The sequence below is a fragment of the Rissa tridactyla genome, chromosome 13 (genome assembly GCF_028500815.1).
Source record: "Rissa tridactyla isolate bRisTri1 chromosome 13, bRisTri1.patW.cur.20221130, whole genome shotgun sequence".
In the NCBI taxonomy this organism is placed as follows: Eukaryota; Metazoa; Chordata; class Aves; order Charadriiformes; family Laridae; genus Rissa; species Rissa tridactyla.
In genome coordinates this window covers 12,436,417-12,455,114 of record NC_071478.1, presented here as the reverse complement: position 1 = coordinate 12,455,114, position 18,698 = coordinate 12,436,417, and the positions used below count along the sequence as shown (strand labels likewise).

General features: G+C 46.0%; 1 protein-coding gene and 1 long non-coding RNA gene across 2 annotated transcripts; one reads left to right on the top strand and one right to left on the bottom strand.

The window, feature by feature from the left end:
• Window positions 1–2,900: 2,900 nt before the first annotated feature.
• LOC128917274 (uncharacterized) lies at window positions 2,901–13,821 on the bottom strand. The gene is made up of 7 exons (XR_008469240.1): window positions 13,692–13,821; window positions 11,676–11,852; window positions 10,079–10,157; window positions 7,611–7,742; window positions 7,102–7,227; window positions 4,213–4,387; window positions 2,901–3,770 (listed from the first exon to the last, which is right to left on the bottom strand). It is a non-coding gene; the product is annotated as an uncharacterized LOC128917274 (long non-coding RNA).
• A 1,721-nt stretch (window positions 13,822–15,542) lies between these two features.
• LOC128916993 (cytochrome c oxidase subunit 6A1, mitochondrial) lies at window positions 15,543–17,352 on the top strand. Its single transcript, XM_054219388.1, has 3 exons — window positions 15,543–15,692; window positions 15,997–16,136; window positions 17,089–17,352. The coding sequence occupies exons 1-3, from the start codon at window positions 15,590–15,592 to the stop codon at window positions 17,173–17,175; spliced, it is 330 nt and encodes a 109-aa protein (XP_054075363.1). The 5' UTR covers window positions 15,543–15,589; the 3' UTR covers window positions 17,176–17,352.
• Window positions 17,353–18,698: the final 1,346 nt, after the last annotated feature.

The window sequence follows — 18,698 nt, the reverse complement described above, 5'->3', positions numbered from 1 at the left end:
TGTGATTAATTCCTCCTGTGGTTACACCTATAATCTGTGATGAGGGTGTGACTGACATCATAGTTTCAATCTTTTGTTTTCAGGCTCAAGTTTGCAAGGGCTCACACCAGGGGAATCGAGAGTCTGATAATTTTCTGCATAATTGTCTTTTTCTAGGAACGTCATAAGGTTGATCCAGGGTTTCAGGGAAGCCTTACAAACAGAGACAGCAGGTTTAAGGGGACTTACGTGAGAAAGGAGAAACCTAACATTCACATCTCAAGGACCCTTTGGTCAAAATACCAGACCTCACTGAATTCTCCAATGCTTTATATCTTCTTCTGTGTTTTTTGATATGCACAATTTTAACACAAAGAACAGGTTAAATCTACCAAAATATTAAATTGTCACTGGTGGAAATGTCTTAATTCCAGGCTGCCTAAGTTTGTAAATGTATGAGGTGCAGAGCCATTGGAGACCACAACCCTGGTACGGGGGGGTGCAGGACTCCATGAAACAAGAGAGTCCTTCAAATTCAATAACAACAACTTTCAAGTAATCTTTTGTGTTTGTAATGTGGTAGAGTCCAAGTTTATCACAGAGCTGCCAGAACATAAATCTGATACAAACTACTTTGGATTAGATAGCGCTGCAGAAAGAGCTTTACTGGGGTATTGTGACAAGTTTTATGAACTTCTTAAAGAAACAGAGCTTGGAAATACTAGAAGTGTTGTTAAATTATTGCCTTGTGGGCTTGAACATTCAGCACTAAGAAGAAAAAAAGCTAACAAATTCAGAAAACAGAGCAGTACTTGAAACGTCTATTAAGACACATTTGTTCTTCACTCAGAATTTTCAGTCAGTTGTACTGTGAACCCAGCATGCCCCACCAGCCTCAAATGCAACCATGGGCTCTCATCCCCCTGTTTTTACAAATCCTCAGTATCACTTCTCCACTCTTTCCTCTGCGGTTCTCTCTCACCTTTTAACATTGGTATGCAAGCACGTAAGCAAAAAGAGGTAAAAAGAACTAGGAATTTGCCAAACACTGATTTCCAGAGACTACCTGCCTCTGCATGGTACTTTCGCACCCCGGGACTGCCCAGTAGCCCTGAGATGCCCCACCTCGGCACCAGCACAGAGAGGAGCAGCCAGGCAGGCCCTTTGAGCTGCTCTGCAGGGACCAAGTTCCCAGTTAGCTGCTTGGCTGGCTCTGCTCGGAGCTCTGTCCAGCCCTGGGCTCCACTCTAGCCTGCCTGAGTTACTAACCAGTTTCTCTGGTTTTCAGCAAGTCATACATCGGCCAGAAACAGCCCACATGGTTTGAAATAACCTTTCCCATTTGCTGCCTTGGCCCCCCTCGCTCTCAGCAGCTCTGTCAGCATAGCTGCTCAGTGCGAGATGGCTGGCCTGCCCTCTATTTCTCATTTCTTGAGGGCAGTTCACTATCTATAGCCGTTCCTTTGAAGATTTTGCTCTCTCATACAAGGATTTACTTCATAAGCCGCACTCCTCCTCTGCACAAATGCCTCATGTGCCACCTTTCCAAACTTCTCAGCTCCCCCTCCAATGCCTAGGGCACATGCGTGCCCCCAGGCTGGCTGTGTAGCGTTGCTGATTCCAACATTTTTCTCTTAAGGAATCCCTCATTCTCTCCTACAATAGCAACTTAATATCCCATCTGCTTCCTTTCCCTGAGTAAATGGGATCCTCTAAATGTCGCTATCAGAGCTTCTGTGCACACTTACACTATCGCTGTAACAGGATACCCTCAACTCCCTCACACCTGGGTTGCTGTGCATGCCCCATCCTTTTTCCTTCTAACTTTGGATCTTCAATCTCCTCCAGTTCTGCAGAGGTTGCATACAAGCCCTGTATTGTTATTTATCTGGTGACAGATCTTTCAGTGTGCTCACATGATAACTTTTCTAGAGTGATAGACAGAAATGAGATAAAGATATCAGTACACAAGTGTATCACCCAGTTGCTTCATCTGCAAATGCAGCAGTATCTAAATTACTGGTGCTCCCCTATTTTTCCCTTTTTTATTTCCTAGTATTTTCACATATTAGTGGTCTTCCCTCTCTCCCAGTAATAATAGAAAGTCTCTGAAATTTTTGCAATTGATCAGATGGAGCGTTTAGAAGTTGTCCTGTTCTATGAAGTCAGAGAGAAACGATGTCCAGATGAGCATGCAGCCTGACAAGCTGAGCCTTACACATTATGAAAATCAAAGGGATCCTTTTGTCATTCCAACCTTGAACTGAAGGAGACACAGTGGGATAACCTTCAGTTGGTACCTTGAGGTCCTGGGAAAAAGAGGGTTTATATGAGGTTTTATTGGTGCCATCCCAAGTGACTCCTAAGTCTCAGAATAAAATGAAAGGTGGATCCAATGGTTTGCATTACTCCCAACCTCCAGACAGGAACACGGTACCACACTGAAAAATGACTCTCAAACAAGGAGGAACTGTTTTGTATCTATTATCCTCCAGTGATTCTGAAGAACACCTTCTCTGTTCCTCAGTACAAATATTTTTCTAGCATTCAGAATGGAGCTGGGTTTCTGTGCATCAGCTGAGTCAGAAGGTGCCATTTCTACATAGCGGCTTTACAAATATGATTAAAGCCTGAAGCACAATGCTGTGCTCCATGGGACATATCTGACCCACACACTGCCTTTTCAACTCTCTGCTTTTTCTAAATCATGTACATTATGAGTGAATAGGAAGAAAATGTGTAAACAAGAACAGAAAAGGTTGTGGCGAGTTCATTAATTCTGATCACTTAATAAGCTGTAAATTGAAGTGCATGAATTCCATTCTCTTGAACACCAGGATAAATTTGAAGAATCTCTATTGACTTAATTTACGCTGATATGCATTAGAATAGTTTCTGGCACATTCAGAATCAAAATAATTATTATAGCAACATTCAAGACTAGAAGGTACCTAGTTCCCATTTAGATAACTAAATGACGGCCAGACTTACAAAAGTAAAGACTTCACCACGTAAAAAAAATAACCTTAATTCTTTTTTAAAGGCGGTGCAGAGGCAGGGCCATGGGGCCCAGGCAATTTAGGGCTGCAGGACTGGCCTTAAGAAGCAGGACGATACTTTGCACCTAACTAATGGGAACACAGTGCTGTGCCAAAGAGTGACTACTGTCCTCCGGACTTGCTTCTTAGAGAAGATGAACTACAGTTCATGAACTACAAGGAGACAGAACTATTTGAATAACTTTGTCAGGCCAATATTCAGAGGGGTACTGATACATTTCAGAGCTGCTTTGCTTACAAGTCCCCTCAGAGGTCATGGGGAATCCAGGAGGATATCTTTATATGCAAAGAAAAGCATTGCTTTGGAATTCTTTACTCTGTGGTTAGGATGCTGTCCATGAAATCTTACACTAACTTTCTTGGAAGATAAAACACTTGGCCCTTTCCAGGCACCAAAAAGAATCCCTAACATCTTCAGGCACACTTAAAGTTTCTGAAACAATGATAGAGAAAGACATCGGGGTGGGAGAAGGAACCTCAGAAGTCTCCAAAAAACAAAAATCACTGGAGCTGCTCAGTTGCAATACCACAAAGCTACCTCTGCCTTCTGCTGCTGCTGGCTTGTCTGCAAGGAAGTCCCAAGAAAGTAGATCTAAATTGATGCCCTTGAAACAGGCAGCTACGACTGTCTGAAAACGATCCAGCGAAATGTCTAGAGAGCTCCTCCTGCCGGCTGTTTTCTTGGTGGTCCGAGATCTTGCCAATACACCCGATTTTCACCTTTTCAGGAAGCTGGAAATGAAGGGAGGCAAAGCTAATGCCACATCTTTCTTATTTGTCGTAGCAATAAGCCAGCATGATCCCACAATGTCTCTCGTGTCGGTGCCCATTTACTCTCTGACTTCTCAGACAGATGGAGATGCTGTGTCTAGAAGATTCCGGTCAATGCCAGGAGCAGGGCAATGCAGGAGCTTGGGAAGCAGGAGGGGCAAAGGCGAGGTGGGCTGGCAGCAAGGCAGGCAGGGACAGGACCTCAGTGTAAAGGGACACAGTGCCACAGTGACCAAGCAAGATAAGCAGAGCAGGTCCAGTGACAGTAACCACATTTGCCAGGAGCCCGGTGACTGTCAGACAAGCCCATAGGGCTGAGCCACGTCTAAGGCCAAGCCAGCAAGTCAAGTCAGGGTCAGGATCAGCAAGTACACAGCCAGGCACAGACACCCCTACAGCCTACCCCAGACGAGGACTGAGGACAAGGGCAGCTCTGTGTCATGACTCCCAAGGGAAGTGGGGAGGCCCCAGCAGACTTCTCTCAGCTCTCTGGCACACAGCTCTTTTCACAGCACTCTGACTGATGCCAGGTTACACTCCACCATATCAGGGCAGACCTTGAACACAGGCAGCCAAACCTGTAGAACAGGGGAAAGAGGTTGCAGAGTCAGCGGGTGCACCCAGGGCCCTGACAACACACTGCCCAGCACAGTAGTGAAGAACATAAAAATTACTTGAAGTGCTGACAAAAGAACCTGGGTACAAACATGCCAGGAGAGTTGGCAGTGTGAAAGGTTGACAATCTGTACTTCAGCTGTTTCAGGGTCTGGTCAGGAATGACCTTCGCGGGGTACTGTATATGTGCTTTTGTTTTGCCAGTCTGTTGGGAAGCACTTCTTTCTAAGCCAGAGAGAATTTGAAACTGTCACTGGGATGTAATGACAAAGTCCCTCCAAGTTTTTCACCTATAACTTAAAAAAAAACACCAAACGTAAACTAATCCTGCCTTCCCATAAAAAAATCCATCCACATCACATACTCCTCTGTGATGTTTCAACTGCTCAGTTCTTTGGTCGAGCTATGTCCCAGAAGAAGAAAGCAGACAAGACATACCGGCATCCCATTTCCTACCTCCTCACTGGTGACATTTCCCATCTATCCCTGCATTGGCTAGATCTTGCAGGTGTGTGTTCCAGTCCAAACCCCCAACCCCGCCTGCATGAGGAGGTAAAAGGCCTAGAGGCAACAAAGCTCAAGTGGCAGGTGAGAATTACTTTCAAAAAAGGAGCTTGTCAAATCAACAAGGGGAAGGACTAACCCTTTGGAAAAGGGCGACCGTGATTATCTTATTGAGTTACAACAGGAAAAATCAAAGACAGACACAGAAGGAAGGGAAATAATGCAAGGTGAGCATCCCGATAATGTTCCCAGCTGGACTGACACTGATACACTGCTTAGATAAAGTTAGTCTGCCCCTGCAAAGGCTGCATGGCTACAGCAAAGAGCAATGGTCTACTGGAAAAAGAACAGGTTTTATCAATATTGATAAAAAAATCTCTAGATTATGTGAGCTATTTTGGAAAAAAGTCACATTTACAACAGGGACCCCTAGTTTTGCTGAGATGGCCAGGGATATATTTTGTTGTCTTCTGTATAGAGTACTGAATGTACACAAGACTGTTACTAAATGTGGTTCCTCTGCCAAGCAATTGTATTCCCGTACTTTATATTTCCAGCGTGAAAACTCTAATGAAACATTTTAAACCAAAGCTGTTTCCTTGGAGCTGCCTCTGACCTTCTTTTCCTCCTCTCTCAGCCGAATCTCCCTGCCAGGATGAATTCAGACCTCATGTCTGCTCCTCCCACCAGGCTTTTGGATATGTGACAATATCCTAGTCACTGGGAGCTCTGCCTGCTGGTGTCCATTGTTTTGTGTCCAGTTTGGGAGAGGGCTTTGAAGGAAAAGCCCAGAATGAAATTTATGAAGAGTGCAATGATTTACAGGAATGGCCAACCATGTAGCTAGTTTCTGCACGCATCTATCAGCAACTTTTCAGTCCTTGGCAATTAATCCACAAGTATCCATCACGGGAATGGTTCAAGGCTCAAGAGGAGGCTTTTGAAAGTTAAAAAAAAAATTGAAATGAGGGACCAATCCCAAAATACTACAGCCCTGTGCCTCAGCTAGAGCTGTGGTTGGATACTGGGGGAAGTGGAGGGGGTGACTGCCTAGCAACCTGCCATGCAGCGCCTGGTTTACTCCCTCGCTGAGCCCTGATAGGCACAAAAAAGGGACACACACTGACCAGAGAGGAGCTGCTGGCTGTGCTCTGTGTAATGCATCTGGTCCATCCGTTCAGTGATGGGCACAGCGTGGACGTGCAGTCTGATCACAGCCACTGCTGAGTACAACCAAGCAACTACATCATGACACTGAGGTCCCAGTGCAGTGAAAGGAGATAACACAGGGTCCAAGAAAGCCACTACTACGTGTAGTGGAGATGCTGAGTAGGGTGCATTGCCCAGGTGGAACAGGAGTGGGTCTGTGGGACAGGGGATATAGATCATCAGCCAGTTACAGCAAAGTGCTGCTGATGCAAAGGCCCTGGATAATCCAACAATGATGCTCACACTATGGTGGGGTACTAACAGAAGGCAAGCAAGTTATATGCCTTATTTGCATATCAGTCATAATTTGTGGGGACATTATATATACCCCATAGTGTCATCCACTTTCTATGATGTCATCTATACTGCCTGCCCTATATAGTTTAGTTATATGAACAAATACACACCTTGGTAGAAAGTAAAAACACTTTCTCTGTTAACATCTGTAATCATACTGCAAATAGGGTACAAAAACCTTTGCAGGTATCTATCCAATTCCCACATTAAATCAGTATGTTACTCGACAAATGCTTTCATTTAAAGACCAGCTACCTGCTAAGAATTCACAACTAGGCTTGAGCCCTTTGTCTACAAACTCTTAACTTTTCTTCTTCTGCCCCCTGTCCCCCCCTTCCATCAGTGTTCTGCAATTTGCCAGCCTCCTTTATGTCTCAGTTATGTCTTGACAATGTGAGGCAGGCAAACCCATGTGCCCGCAAACAGAAAATCTCCTCCAGCTCACAATAACTCAGCAGGCTTCTGTGATTTTCAGAGACTGCATTACTGTGTGCCCATGTCTGCTGTCAAATTACTGCCTGGACACTGGCTCCATGGCTAACCTCAGCCTTACCCCAAACATGAAACTGTCCCCAAGCCCTCAGAAACATTCATCTTCTCTTGCATCCCTTCTTACAAAGTGGTATAAACTTGGATGATGCTTCTAGGAAATAAAGAACACACTTACCCCTCCGAAGACATATTATGACTTTATGTCCTCTTTCTGCAACCTACTGAGAGTGGCTGTGCTCCCTATCATGCATTTAAAACACATCAAAACAGATCTGAAGGGTGGACAGTCCTCCTGAGGTTTCTAAAGGAAAACGGAGATAAAAATCCATAAAAACCAATCCTTCACACATATCAGAGGTTGAAAAATAAAACCTAAACCTAAGTTCATTTTCCTCTTTAATGAAAGTTCTGGCAGTCCCAGGACTGTTCTAACTTCTAGCTGCTTGTCACAGCTCTAACATCACAGCAGTGAGGAAAAACTCTGATGAGGACAGTTACTCCAACCTTAGCTGCCTTCCCCTTAAAACCCCCACCCTGCCCTACTCTTATCTGAGGCTGTGAAAAGACAATAATAACAGGAAGCTGTTCCTAGAGCTCCTACAAGGGAAACAGTTATTTCCATGTCCTGCCTTATTTTAAATACCTGTACATCAGAAAGATGGCATGCATAGATCACACACAAACCTGTAATTGAGGCAGGATTTTCTCAAGTCGTAGATGTTATCAAGTGTAATTGCTGTTGTCTTGTTCGACCTTCTCCTCGAGGTGTCTCCACCTCCCATTACAATGTCACAGCAAAAGAAGTTCCCCGGTGGTCTGCAAAGAAGCAAAAGAGCAAATAGCAAAACAGAACTGACATTGTTTATATAACATAAAATTAATTCTAAAACAACAATTCAGAGAAAGTAACATTGTTGCATAAAAAGTAGACAAAAAAGTTATTTCATTGACAAATGGTGCTACTAATAGCAACACTTTGCATATGTAAAACACACCATATGCCAAATCCTCAAAATGTTTCAGAAAAAGGAATACACTACTATTCTTCAGTGTTTTACAGGAATACTGAGGCATAGGGCATTCATAGAGCTTTGTCAAAGTAACCGACAATTTACCACCAGAATGAAGGATAGAATCCAGGCTTTTTAATCCCTGTTACTCAGTTATGTGCATTATTTTAAAGCAGCCCTTGGATTTACTCATTTTAGCATAGATTGGGTAAAAAGGAGCACTAAAGCAGAAAGAAACATGTGTTCTACATCTTAAAACAAGATTTTCCTTGTGGAATGGCAATAAGGATACCCTGCAGCCTTAGGTTTTCTATGCAGCCATAAAGCCTTCATCCTCTTGCCCGTGCTGGTAGCCAGGATAACCCCCAATCCATATTCTATGCCCAGTGCATGCTGCGGGAGGCAAAGATAACAAAGGCTGCGACAGAACTCCATCAGGGAAGTCCTTTTGGGCCCCATTTCCATCAGCTCATAAAAGGAACAGCCTGGACCCACATGCTGGGCTCTGCTAAGGCTGCTCCAGGCTTCGGCTCTTCATTTGCAAAAGAAATGACCCATTCATTCCTCCCTGACCTCTGCAGACACTTCAGACTGCTGACCTCATCTGCCGGTGGCCCCCACCGCTACTGTGAGCTTCCTCAAACAGGTGCTCCCAGACTAAAACCTCTGCCTTCCCAGGCAAGCTGAACTAGTGCAGCTTCAAGAATCCTGTATCAGGGCCGTTTGTGCACAGGTTGGGAATGTTTGACCTTTAAAACATTTATTTCCTATCCAGAAAAGCAGAGGCCGTATGAAAAGGAGGTGCAGACGAGGGGATATAATTTTAACTGAGTCAACTGAAGTTAAAAAATACGGTTGCTTGTGTGTGCATGTGCACTTGACAACACAAATCTCTTCCCTGCAACTCCTGACAGCTGCACTTTGCAGCTGCATCTTCGTATTAGTGTGTGGTTGTACAAGCAGGTCCTGCGGTTCCTGTAGAGAACTGAGTGGCTTGTGATGGGGTGTTCCCATCTCTGCAGGAGATTTCCACACTCAGTTTTGTGTCCACGGATGAAAGGCGACAATGATACTTCAGCAGGGGAATTCACATGCTTGCACTGCATTCCAGGAAAAAGACACATCTCTTCAGACATGCTCATCACCCGCATTTACCTTGGCATTCATTCACAGCCTTATTACCAGGAGTATCACAATCCATATTGACTTTTGTTCTTAACAGCCACATTCTAGAGAGAAGATTACGCCGTTTCACAGCTAGGCACAGGGTAGTGAGTCTCTTGTCAAAGGTCACAAAAGCATTCGGTGGCTGAACTGGGAATTCAGTGCTGGTTTTAAGTCCAAGTTCAGAGCCCTGCTGACTGGACTAATCTCTAGACAATAACATTTTTCTACTTTGCAGAGAGATGGGAGCTTTCAGGTATGTCTGGAGGAATATTGAGGTCCTCAGATGGAGACACAGATATACACAGCATAGACTAATATAATTTTCTCAACAGAAGTGGCATAAAAATAAAGCAAACTAGGTCAGTTGTTCCACTGGTCTCCAAAGAACACCCAATTATCAGAATGAACATAACCATCTTTAATAAGTAAGCCAGCTTGGAAGCTGAACTGTTTGTTCCAAGTGCCACATAGACATCAGCTCTTGCTACTGGCAGAAGAGGCCTGTGAATCAGAGCCCGAAGTCTGATGCAAGAGAAACTTGGGCGTCTCAAGCTGCTTTCCCCAGCAGAGAACAACCCTATTAGTTTGAGAAAGTCCCCTGCCTGCTTTCTCTCTGAGTAATTAAGAGTGAAATCCTCCTCTCAGTGACCCCAATGCTCTCAGCCTAGGCTGATTTACACATGAAAGGAACCCTCTGAGGGGCTTTCTCCCTTTCACATTCACAACCAGGCAGGACCTATAAATAAAACCTTTCTGAAAACAGGAGCTTTCAAAAAGGTCTGTGTATGCGTGCAAATGTATAGGAGAGAAAGGGCCTGGATGTGCGCACTTGAGAATGCGTGTGTGTTTGCATGCATATGTGAAGAGCGGGTGAGAAGAATGTGCATTCATACACCAGCCCGCATGCAAACAAGTGTACTGAGAAAAGCATCTGCGTGGATGGGTGAGTGTGCACAGGTAGTTGGGAGCACTTACAGGAGCGGGAGGGCATGTCCAGGCCGGTTTCCAGCTAGCACCGTTCCAGAGGACGTTCACTCAAGCCAGCTGAGTCACTCTAGAGTTACACACGAAAAAAATAAGAGCAGATTTAGACCCAATTGTGCATATGAGCGTATGCTTTTGATACGCTTTCCCTCTACAAAGCAGTAAAGTACTTGCAGAACAAAACACTAGTGTTCTACGTTGCTCTGGACATAATGTGGGAGGTAACAAAGAATCAGGTCTTTTGGCATGTGTTCCTATGGCTTTGACAGAAGGTGAGATTTTTAAAAGGCTGCATCTTCTCAGCAGCCTGGGACAGAGACAAGTGTTGCATTTTCCAGGGCTGTCATTGTTCAAAAGTAATTTTTTACAGTTTGTTGGAACACAAAACCCCTCAAAGTTTGAAAAATAAACAATGGGACTGATGCCATGAAGGTCAGAAAATAAAAAAAGACTATGGCTGCTTTTACAGTAGCTTATAAACACAAAATGCCCAGAAATGCATCTGTACTCTCCCTCCCCCACTGTCCTGTTCACCCTTGTGTCTCTGCAGTCAGGATATTTCCCCTTCCATGAGGCCTAAGAAGCTTCCAGGAAACTGGCCGTTAATGTGACCCTGCCCTAATACAAAACAGGTGACACGAGCTCAGAGCCAAGCCAGGACAGACCGCGGGGTTTCACTGGTCTGTGAGTCCTTGCCTCCATAAGAGAAGGCTTTTTAAGAGCTGGCTACAACGTGATAATTTGAGAACTGCAAACTATTTTACTCCACCACTCCTGACCAGCTGAATCTTTTGCTTACTGAAATTGCGTCCGTGCTCTGTGCTAACGCCAGCAGCTGGGCCATACGCGCACTAGCACCACTGGAGCCGCACCACTGCTTGGTGGGAGATTCCGGGGTGCGAGGCGGGAGGGTGCTGCACCCTGCATCGTCCTGACTTCATCACTGCTCATCGCAGCTCTTAGATCTCTGCCCTACCCAATCTTTATGCAAACATTTAGGAGAAGCAGGCAGAGAAAACCACAAAGCAGGAGACATAGGGAGCACAAAGCCTCACAGAAGTGCACAAAGCGCAAAACATTTCTTCCACCAGTTCAAAACTCTTCCCAGCTCCTTGCAGTAGGCAGGAGAGTGTGAGCAGGGATGCAGAGCTCCCCTCCTACTGAGCTCGCAGCTAAAGCCCTCCCCCAGTTCCCAGGGTCTTCAAATGAAGATTTGCATAGTACTTCCAGATCATTCCCGAGAGAAGGGACAATGGCTCTCTCAACGCCCTCTTCCCCCCCTCCCTCCTTCACTTACAAAGCTGATAAAGCCCTGGTGAAAAGGGGAACAAAGGATTTACAGATGGCAGAATATTGATTTCTGCAGTTCCAGGACTACAGGGAGAGGATGAAGAACCCCCCAGAAACTCTGTGAAGTTTGAGACACAGGCGCTATCTCTGCAGCATGAACTCCGTGTTTGTTAAGGGAGTATCTGATGGAGGAAACATTGCTATTCGAGAGGGATGAGCAGGTCCCTGAAAACTTGAAAATGCATAGAGATGAGATTACAGTCTGAAATCCCAGTGAGCGCATTTGTTGTTCCCAAACCTCCTAAACGGAGAGGCGCTTCCAGTGAAAGCAGTTTGCCACCAGGCGGGCCAGTCTGGCATTGCTCTGAGAGCCTTCGACCCCGGCAGACGGTATCGAAGGCTTTTATAAATCGCATCTCATCAGTGATTCATGCTGTTATCCGTGTCCTCTTTTCCTCACTAGCCACCACTGCAGCTAGGAAATATAAGAAAAATAAAGGTGAAAGACAAAGTCTTTGGAAAGCAGCCTTTGATTCTAAATTACAGTGGAACCTCCCTATCTCAAAACTCGGTAACTTTTAGGGCCATTACCTGAAGGCTAAAGCATCCTGCCTCCACAAGCATTTCTGTGCTCAGTACATACAAACCCAAGCTTTCTTTTGCGCTATAAACATTCTTTTTCAGTTTAGCGAGTTAACTCCACTTCTACTGAACACCAGCTCACTGCAATCGTTCAAATTTTGCTAAATTGAACAGCGATATGATCCAAAGTGTTCAAATCAGATGCTGCACACCCAACCGGACATGTTTACTGGGCAGCCAAGTCAGACCCCAGGAGTTCTGGCCTGACTTCTACCTGTCCCACCACGACACTGAAAACAGCTTTCTCAAAGTGACTGGCTACCAGCAATTTATATATATATTTTTTTTTTTCTCCTTTTTCAGAGCTAACTTCGTAGCATTTCTGCACTCAGAAGGCTCCCTGGATGCTGGATCTTTTGGGAAAATGTATGTGTTGAAACTTACTCAAAATGTTTGATTTTTGAAGGTGATAGGCTAGTTTCTAAATCAAGCTATCAGCCCTCAAATAGGTCAGCTTTGGAAAAACTCACATTAACTCCCTTCTGCAAGGCAATAGTGCACACCAGTGAGTGCACGAGGGGTTCCCACGCCACAGGTCAATAATCCAGACACAGCTACTGAGCCAGTGGCAGAGCTGACTGTTCAATCACCAATATTTTCCCCACCCCTTCGTAAAAAAACCACATGCTGTCAGGCTGACTGCAATCATCGCAGTGATAATAACCATTACATATCGCACAGTTAAACATATTTCATACAACTATATAAAAACATTCTTCACAATACTTCTAAAAATATCTAGGTTTCTTCAAATACCTGTCTTACCTCAATGAGGAGTTTATCACATGAAATCTCTTCTGTCTTCCAGTGGTCACTCCCAGTTTTTAACACATTTAAAGAAGAGGTGAATCAGACCCATTTGACTCCTGATGCAGCTAATACAGAGATTAATCGTAGCTGCTAGTATGATAAAGCCTAAGAAAGCCCTATTTTAAATCAGTGTAACTTGGACGGTAACGCAACTGCCGCCACACTTGGGTTCAGGACAGACCTGACCCCCATTTTCAAATGCTCTCCACAAGCCCCTTGGAGCTCCATGCATGGAAGAAGTGCTCACAAGGAACTTCTTTTAACCTGAGGCAGCTGTGCTGAGTGACCACTACTATGTGCTGCTCTCTGTGAGCATTTTCTTCTCCGAAGAGCATTTTCGAGACTGTTAGTGGAGTGAAGGTGTCAGGGAGAACAAGGGAGAAGCACGCCTTGGCTGCTCTCACCTCCTGCTGAACACTTGTACTTGTCTTTTGAGGCTACTGCAGCAGCACAGCTCACAAGTTCTTTTTATTGTAGAGAGTACCTTTCCTCATCCTAGAGAGAAGTTTGCTGCTTGTTTTGCTGGTCCTTTTTTGTTTTCTCCCCTTTGTAAACATTAGTGTCTGTTGCTTACTTACAGTTCATTTTGCTATAAACATGAGTGATTTTGTTTACATAGCTCCTGCTATAGAAACAACGCTGTAATTTGCTTTAGGATACAGAACTTAATCTTGGTTTCATCACTAAAATATTATACAAAATAATTCTTGCATCTTCTGTTCCCACGGAAAGTCACATGCAAATTCCTTGATTAAAGTCTGATATTACATATCTCATAAGCCTGCATCCAAAGGATGCAGAAGGAGAAAGGAAAAGTCTACCTGCAACATGGACTAGAACTTCGTGACATAATGTTCTCAACCTCATTCAGCAAAGCAGGTGTGCACGCACATGGGGAGCTGCAGTGGTTTCACGTCTGCGCTGTGCAAAATGCATCGCGTCGATGAAGACGGTAGGACACTTCTGTAGGTACACACAATGCCACCAGAGAATAACTTTTCTGTACGGAAAGAAGACTGTTCTTAAAATGATTTATTAAATAATATGAAAGCAAACTGCTGGAAGAGATAATTGTGATTAAAAAAAATAAAGATAATAATAAACAAAAGTACTTATTAACAGTTTACACTGCAAAGATACCGTAAACATAAACAACTGAGCAATATTTTTATGCCAAGGTATGTTTCACAACAGCCTTCCAAGATCCCAGCCATCTCACCATTCCTCTGTGCTACACAGTACATTTGGACACGAACCCTGCTCCAAATGAAAACGGGAAAAGTAAACACACTCCCCAGCAGCACACACAGCTCCCTGCCATCTAACAACTGTGCTGTAACAGCAGCTCCCTACGTGCTTTGGTCTGGCCGACAGAAAAGTGATCAGTTTTGTGGGACCAAGGCGAAACACAAGTCTGTGGTACCCCTGGCCAGAGCAGCACTGTGTAATAACATAATCCCAAACCAGAACAGGGCTCTTGCACTTTCCTTCAGCTCCTCTTCATCTTTCACAGGTGCCTGCTTCATACGACAGACAAACCTCCTCCTCCTGCTCCTTCCATGAACAAACATATCTCATTAGGAGGAAAACACAATTCCTTCATCACCATTTGCTCATAGAGCAGACAGTAAGGTCCCTTCCCAAAAGCCCCATTTTCTCTGCTTTCCCTGTTTCAGTCTCTACATGCACTACAGGAGTCCTCTCATTTTATTGCGGAGTTTAGTGTTTTAAAACATACCGTCCATTTACACAGCTTCTACCAAAGGTCAAACGGCCAACCGCCAGGCTCCAATAAAGAATTATAATAAAATAGGATCTAGATCTTTGCAAATTCATTACAATGATTTTTTTTCTTGAGATCTTTTATTTATTCAAGTGATGTTATTATTTCAGCAGAATCATCCCAGGAATCCACATAATTAAAAATACATCACTGTTTACGAAATTGCATTTCATTAATGACAAACATCTTTTCACTATCATGACTGAAACAGCTTTTATATCCCAGTGATGGGATTGGTCCCTAGTGTGAAAAAGTCAGATTAACAAATACAACAGCCCTTCTCTGCGGTTGCATAAAAGAAACTCAAATACAGCTGTGGAATCGCTTCAGTACTAGGAAATTCTACACAGGACAGCAGGGCTGTCTACCAGGACACCTACACTGAGCAGACAGTCCCTGAAACTCACTCAGGGGCACCCACCCTGGGAGACACCCATCCACAACGATGCCATAGATCATCGGTATGTCTCCTTCTGCTCTGGACAGCTCTCTGGCCACAGCTCCCAGCCAGCGTTGCCCTCGGACACCCAGTGGAAGCCGGTACCATCCACTGCCAGCCGCCGCAGCCACCCCACGGCAGGCCCCCTTCCCCCTGCTCGCCCAGGGCACCGGGGTCCTGCCTTCCCCGGCTCCGGACCAGCCCCGCTCGAAGGACCCCTCACAGCCGGTACCCCCCCGGGACCGCCCCACCCCGCCCCAATCCCGCCCCTCAGCACCAAAATGGCGCCCGTTCCCACCCCTTTAAGGGCGCACGGCGACGTGACGTCACCAACGAGCCCTCCCGCCCCCCCTCCGCGGCCGGCGCATGCGCAGCCGCGCGCCCTCAGCCACCGCCGCAGCTCAAGGTCAGGCTGGCGGCGCGCGCCGACTGCGCATGCTCGGGCGGCGGCGCGCGCAGCTGCCGTGCCCCCCTCCCGCCCGCCCCCCCCCCCCCGGGTTCCGGTTCCGGGTCGCGCCCGCGGAGCCTGAGGGAGGGGATGGCGGCGCTCGGAAGGGTCTCCCGGCTGCTGCTCGGCGCCGCCGCCCCGCGCTCCCTGCCGGGGCGCAGCATGTCGGCCGCGGCACACGAGGCCGGCGGAGGTAACGGGGCTGGCGGGGCGGGGCCGGGGCCCGGGCCCGCGGGCGGCGCGCCGCTGTCCTTGACAGCCGGTGTCCTTTGTGCGGTGCTCGGCAGGCCCCGGCGGCGGAGCACGGGCCAGGGGCGGCTTGAGCCGTGAGCCCTGCAAGGGGGGAGCGCTCCTTACAGATGGGGAGGGAGCCCCGCGCCCCGGTGAGGGGCGTTAGTCCCCCGTTAACGTACTGGCTGCGTTTAATGTGCTCTCGGGTCACTAACGCTCATGGAAATGGCGGTGGTTGTTCTAATTCGTGTAACGCTTCCTACTAGCCCGCCTGTGGAAGCTCCTGTCCTTCGTGGTGGCTCTGCCCGGGGTTGGCGTTTGCATGCTGAACTGCTACTTGAAAGCGCAGCATGAGCACGAGAGGCCCGAGTTTGTTCCTTATGCTCATCTCCGGATCAGGACCAAGGTACATTTGGCTGCTCTTTTTTTTTTTTGTGATTGCGGAGCTTCATAGGATCATAGAATGGTTTGGGTTGGAAGGAACCTTAAAGCATATCCAGTGCCACCCCCCTGCCCTGGGCAGGGACACCTCCCACCAGCCCAGGTTGCTCAAAGCCCCGTCCAGCCTGGCCTTGAACCCCTCCAGGGATGGGGCAGCCACAGCTTCTCTGGGCAACCTGGGCCAGGGGCTCACCACACTCACAGCAAAGAATTTCTTCCTGATATCTAAATCTCCCCCTCTTTCAGTGTCCAGTGGCTCCCCTCCCTGATCCAGAGTCCCTCCCCAGCTTTCCTGGAGCCCCTTTAGGGCTTGGAAGGGGCTCTGAGGTCTCCCCAGAGCCATCTCTTCTCCAGGCTGAACACCCCCAACTCTCTCAGCCTGTCCCCATAGCAGCGGTGCTCCAGCCCTCTGATCCTTTTCATGGCCTCCTCTGGACCATCATCTGAAATTACTACAGCACCTCTTGCTTTATTGTCCACTACATGAGGTGCTGCAAAAGAGTTTCTCACAGCTCAGATGAAGCACCTGTGGTATTCCCAGGCCTTCCGCTCCCAAGTAGTCCTGTTGCTGTCTCGCTGAAAAACATTTCAATCCTACAGCTGCTGTACTTACCTTAAACTAATACAGATCTAAAAGCTAACAGGAGATCCCAAATTCGCAAAGCAGGTCTGATAGCATAGCACAGTTGCTGTTTAAGTAAGAGCCAAGATCTTGTTGTCTAGAGATGGTGGCTGCCAGCTAAGGGAGACTGGTTTCCAGCTCTTGCTTCCTGCAGCCCGGGAACAGATGCCGACTTGCTGAATTTGTCAGCCTGTCCAGCTGTGTGATGTTTGAGTCCGTATTGCTGTTGATTTCCTGTGCTGTATAGATCATTCAGTCAGCTCTGACTGGCTTATTTTCTTTCTTCCTTCAACAGCCTTTCCCCTGGGGTGACGGGAACAAAACTCTATTCCACAACCCCCATGTTAACGCTCTCCCAACTGGTTATGAAGATGAAAACTAAGATCCTGACCACAGCCAAAACTTTGTCTCCTCCCATCTTGGACCAGAATGTCGTGTGGGAACCATCATTTAGGGAACCATCATTTAAGAAATTCTACATTCCTTCTGTGATGAAGCTGAATAGTGCGGCCTCTGTACTTGTGTAGAGGTCCTTTAAATAAACAACTCTGAACTTGAATTTAGGACCCGACTTTTTTGTTAATCTGAATCCTTAGGAGTTCTTCAGTGTTCCCTTAAAACATTGAGGCTTCCCAGAGGATACACTGCAGGAGCAAAGGGGTGTGGCTGCCTGAATGTTAGTATCTGCTCCTGTATCTGATAACGCTAACAACAGGAACACATTCAATATAGGACATTACGCAATTTCATATTCATGTCTGGTTTAACTGATCACTGTAAACCCACAGCCAGATCAACAGGTATCAGGCTAATACTGTAGATTAAAATTCAGTATATACTGAAGTACATTCTCTGTAATCAGCTATTGGAATATTTATTAACAGTCATGAAGGCAATTTTCTCTTACCCCCTTCTGGGAGAGGGAGTGGCAGCAAAGACGTTTAAATAAGCTCTGTGTGCCTTCACAGTGTTAATCTTCAGCTCTCAAATTTTCTAGTGTATCAGCACATATGTTGCTCACAACTCTGCTTTTCATAAACCTGCAGTCTGGTTGTACAATGTCTGTCATAAAAGCGTTACAAATGAAAACACAATTTTTGCTTCATTGCATATGTCTGTATAATGTAAGGTATACTGTGTCACTCAGAAGCTTCTTTACCTAGAAGAGCTTAATTACCTTCCGTAGTTAACAGCCAATTCTGAAGCCTCGAATCTGTTCCAGTAAAATGTTAATTTTGAAGTTTTAATTCTCTGCAAGTCAGCCATTTTCCAATTCCTTCTGCAACTTCTACGGGTTTTTTTGTATGGTCTTACAGAGAGAACCGTTGGCTGTCATTAATGTTTTTCGCAAAAGGAAGAATACAGCAGCTGACTTGGCATCTCGCTGCTGAAAGGAGTGGGCACTGTAGGACACTGCTCGCCAGGTTTCAATGCAATTTATTTCATCCACTAACTAGTAAAAGACAAGCTTTTCTGTGTTAAAAGCACAGAACAAGGCACTGATGGGCACAGTTGTTTTAAAGCTGACAAAATCACACTATGTTTATTCCTACATGAAGATCATAGAAAAGGAAAATGGTTGTATGTGTTATTCCTTACACAAAAAAAAAAAAGCCTTGTACTTGACAGTCACCAAAATGCTATTTATGGTGCTCTTAGAAAGATCTTTCCCATAGCTTACTATTTTTATTTATACCTGAGTGACACAGTAGTTTAAGTGTCAACAGCTTGTTTTTTAAGTGCTACACTAAACCCCTGTGCTGACGCTGTGCCGGCTGTCTCACACGCCCGGGCGACCTGACTGCGCTCCAGCTGACGCGTTTAGGCCATCTCTGAGGACATGGGGAATGACAGCCCCAGCCTGCTGCAGTTCCTGATCTGCACAAGTCCCACACTGCTCTCCAT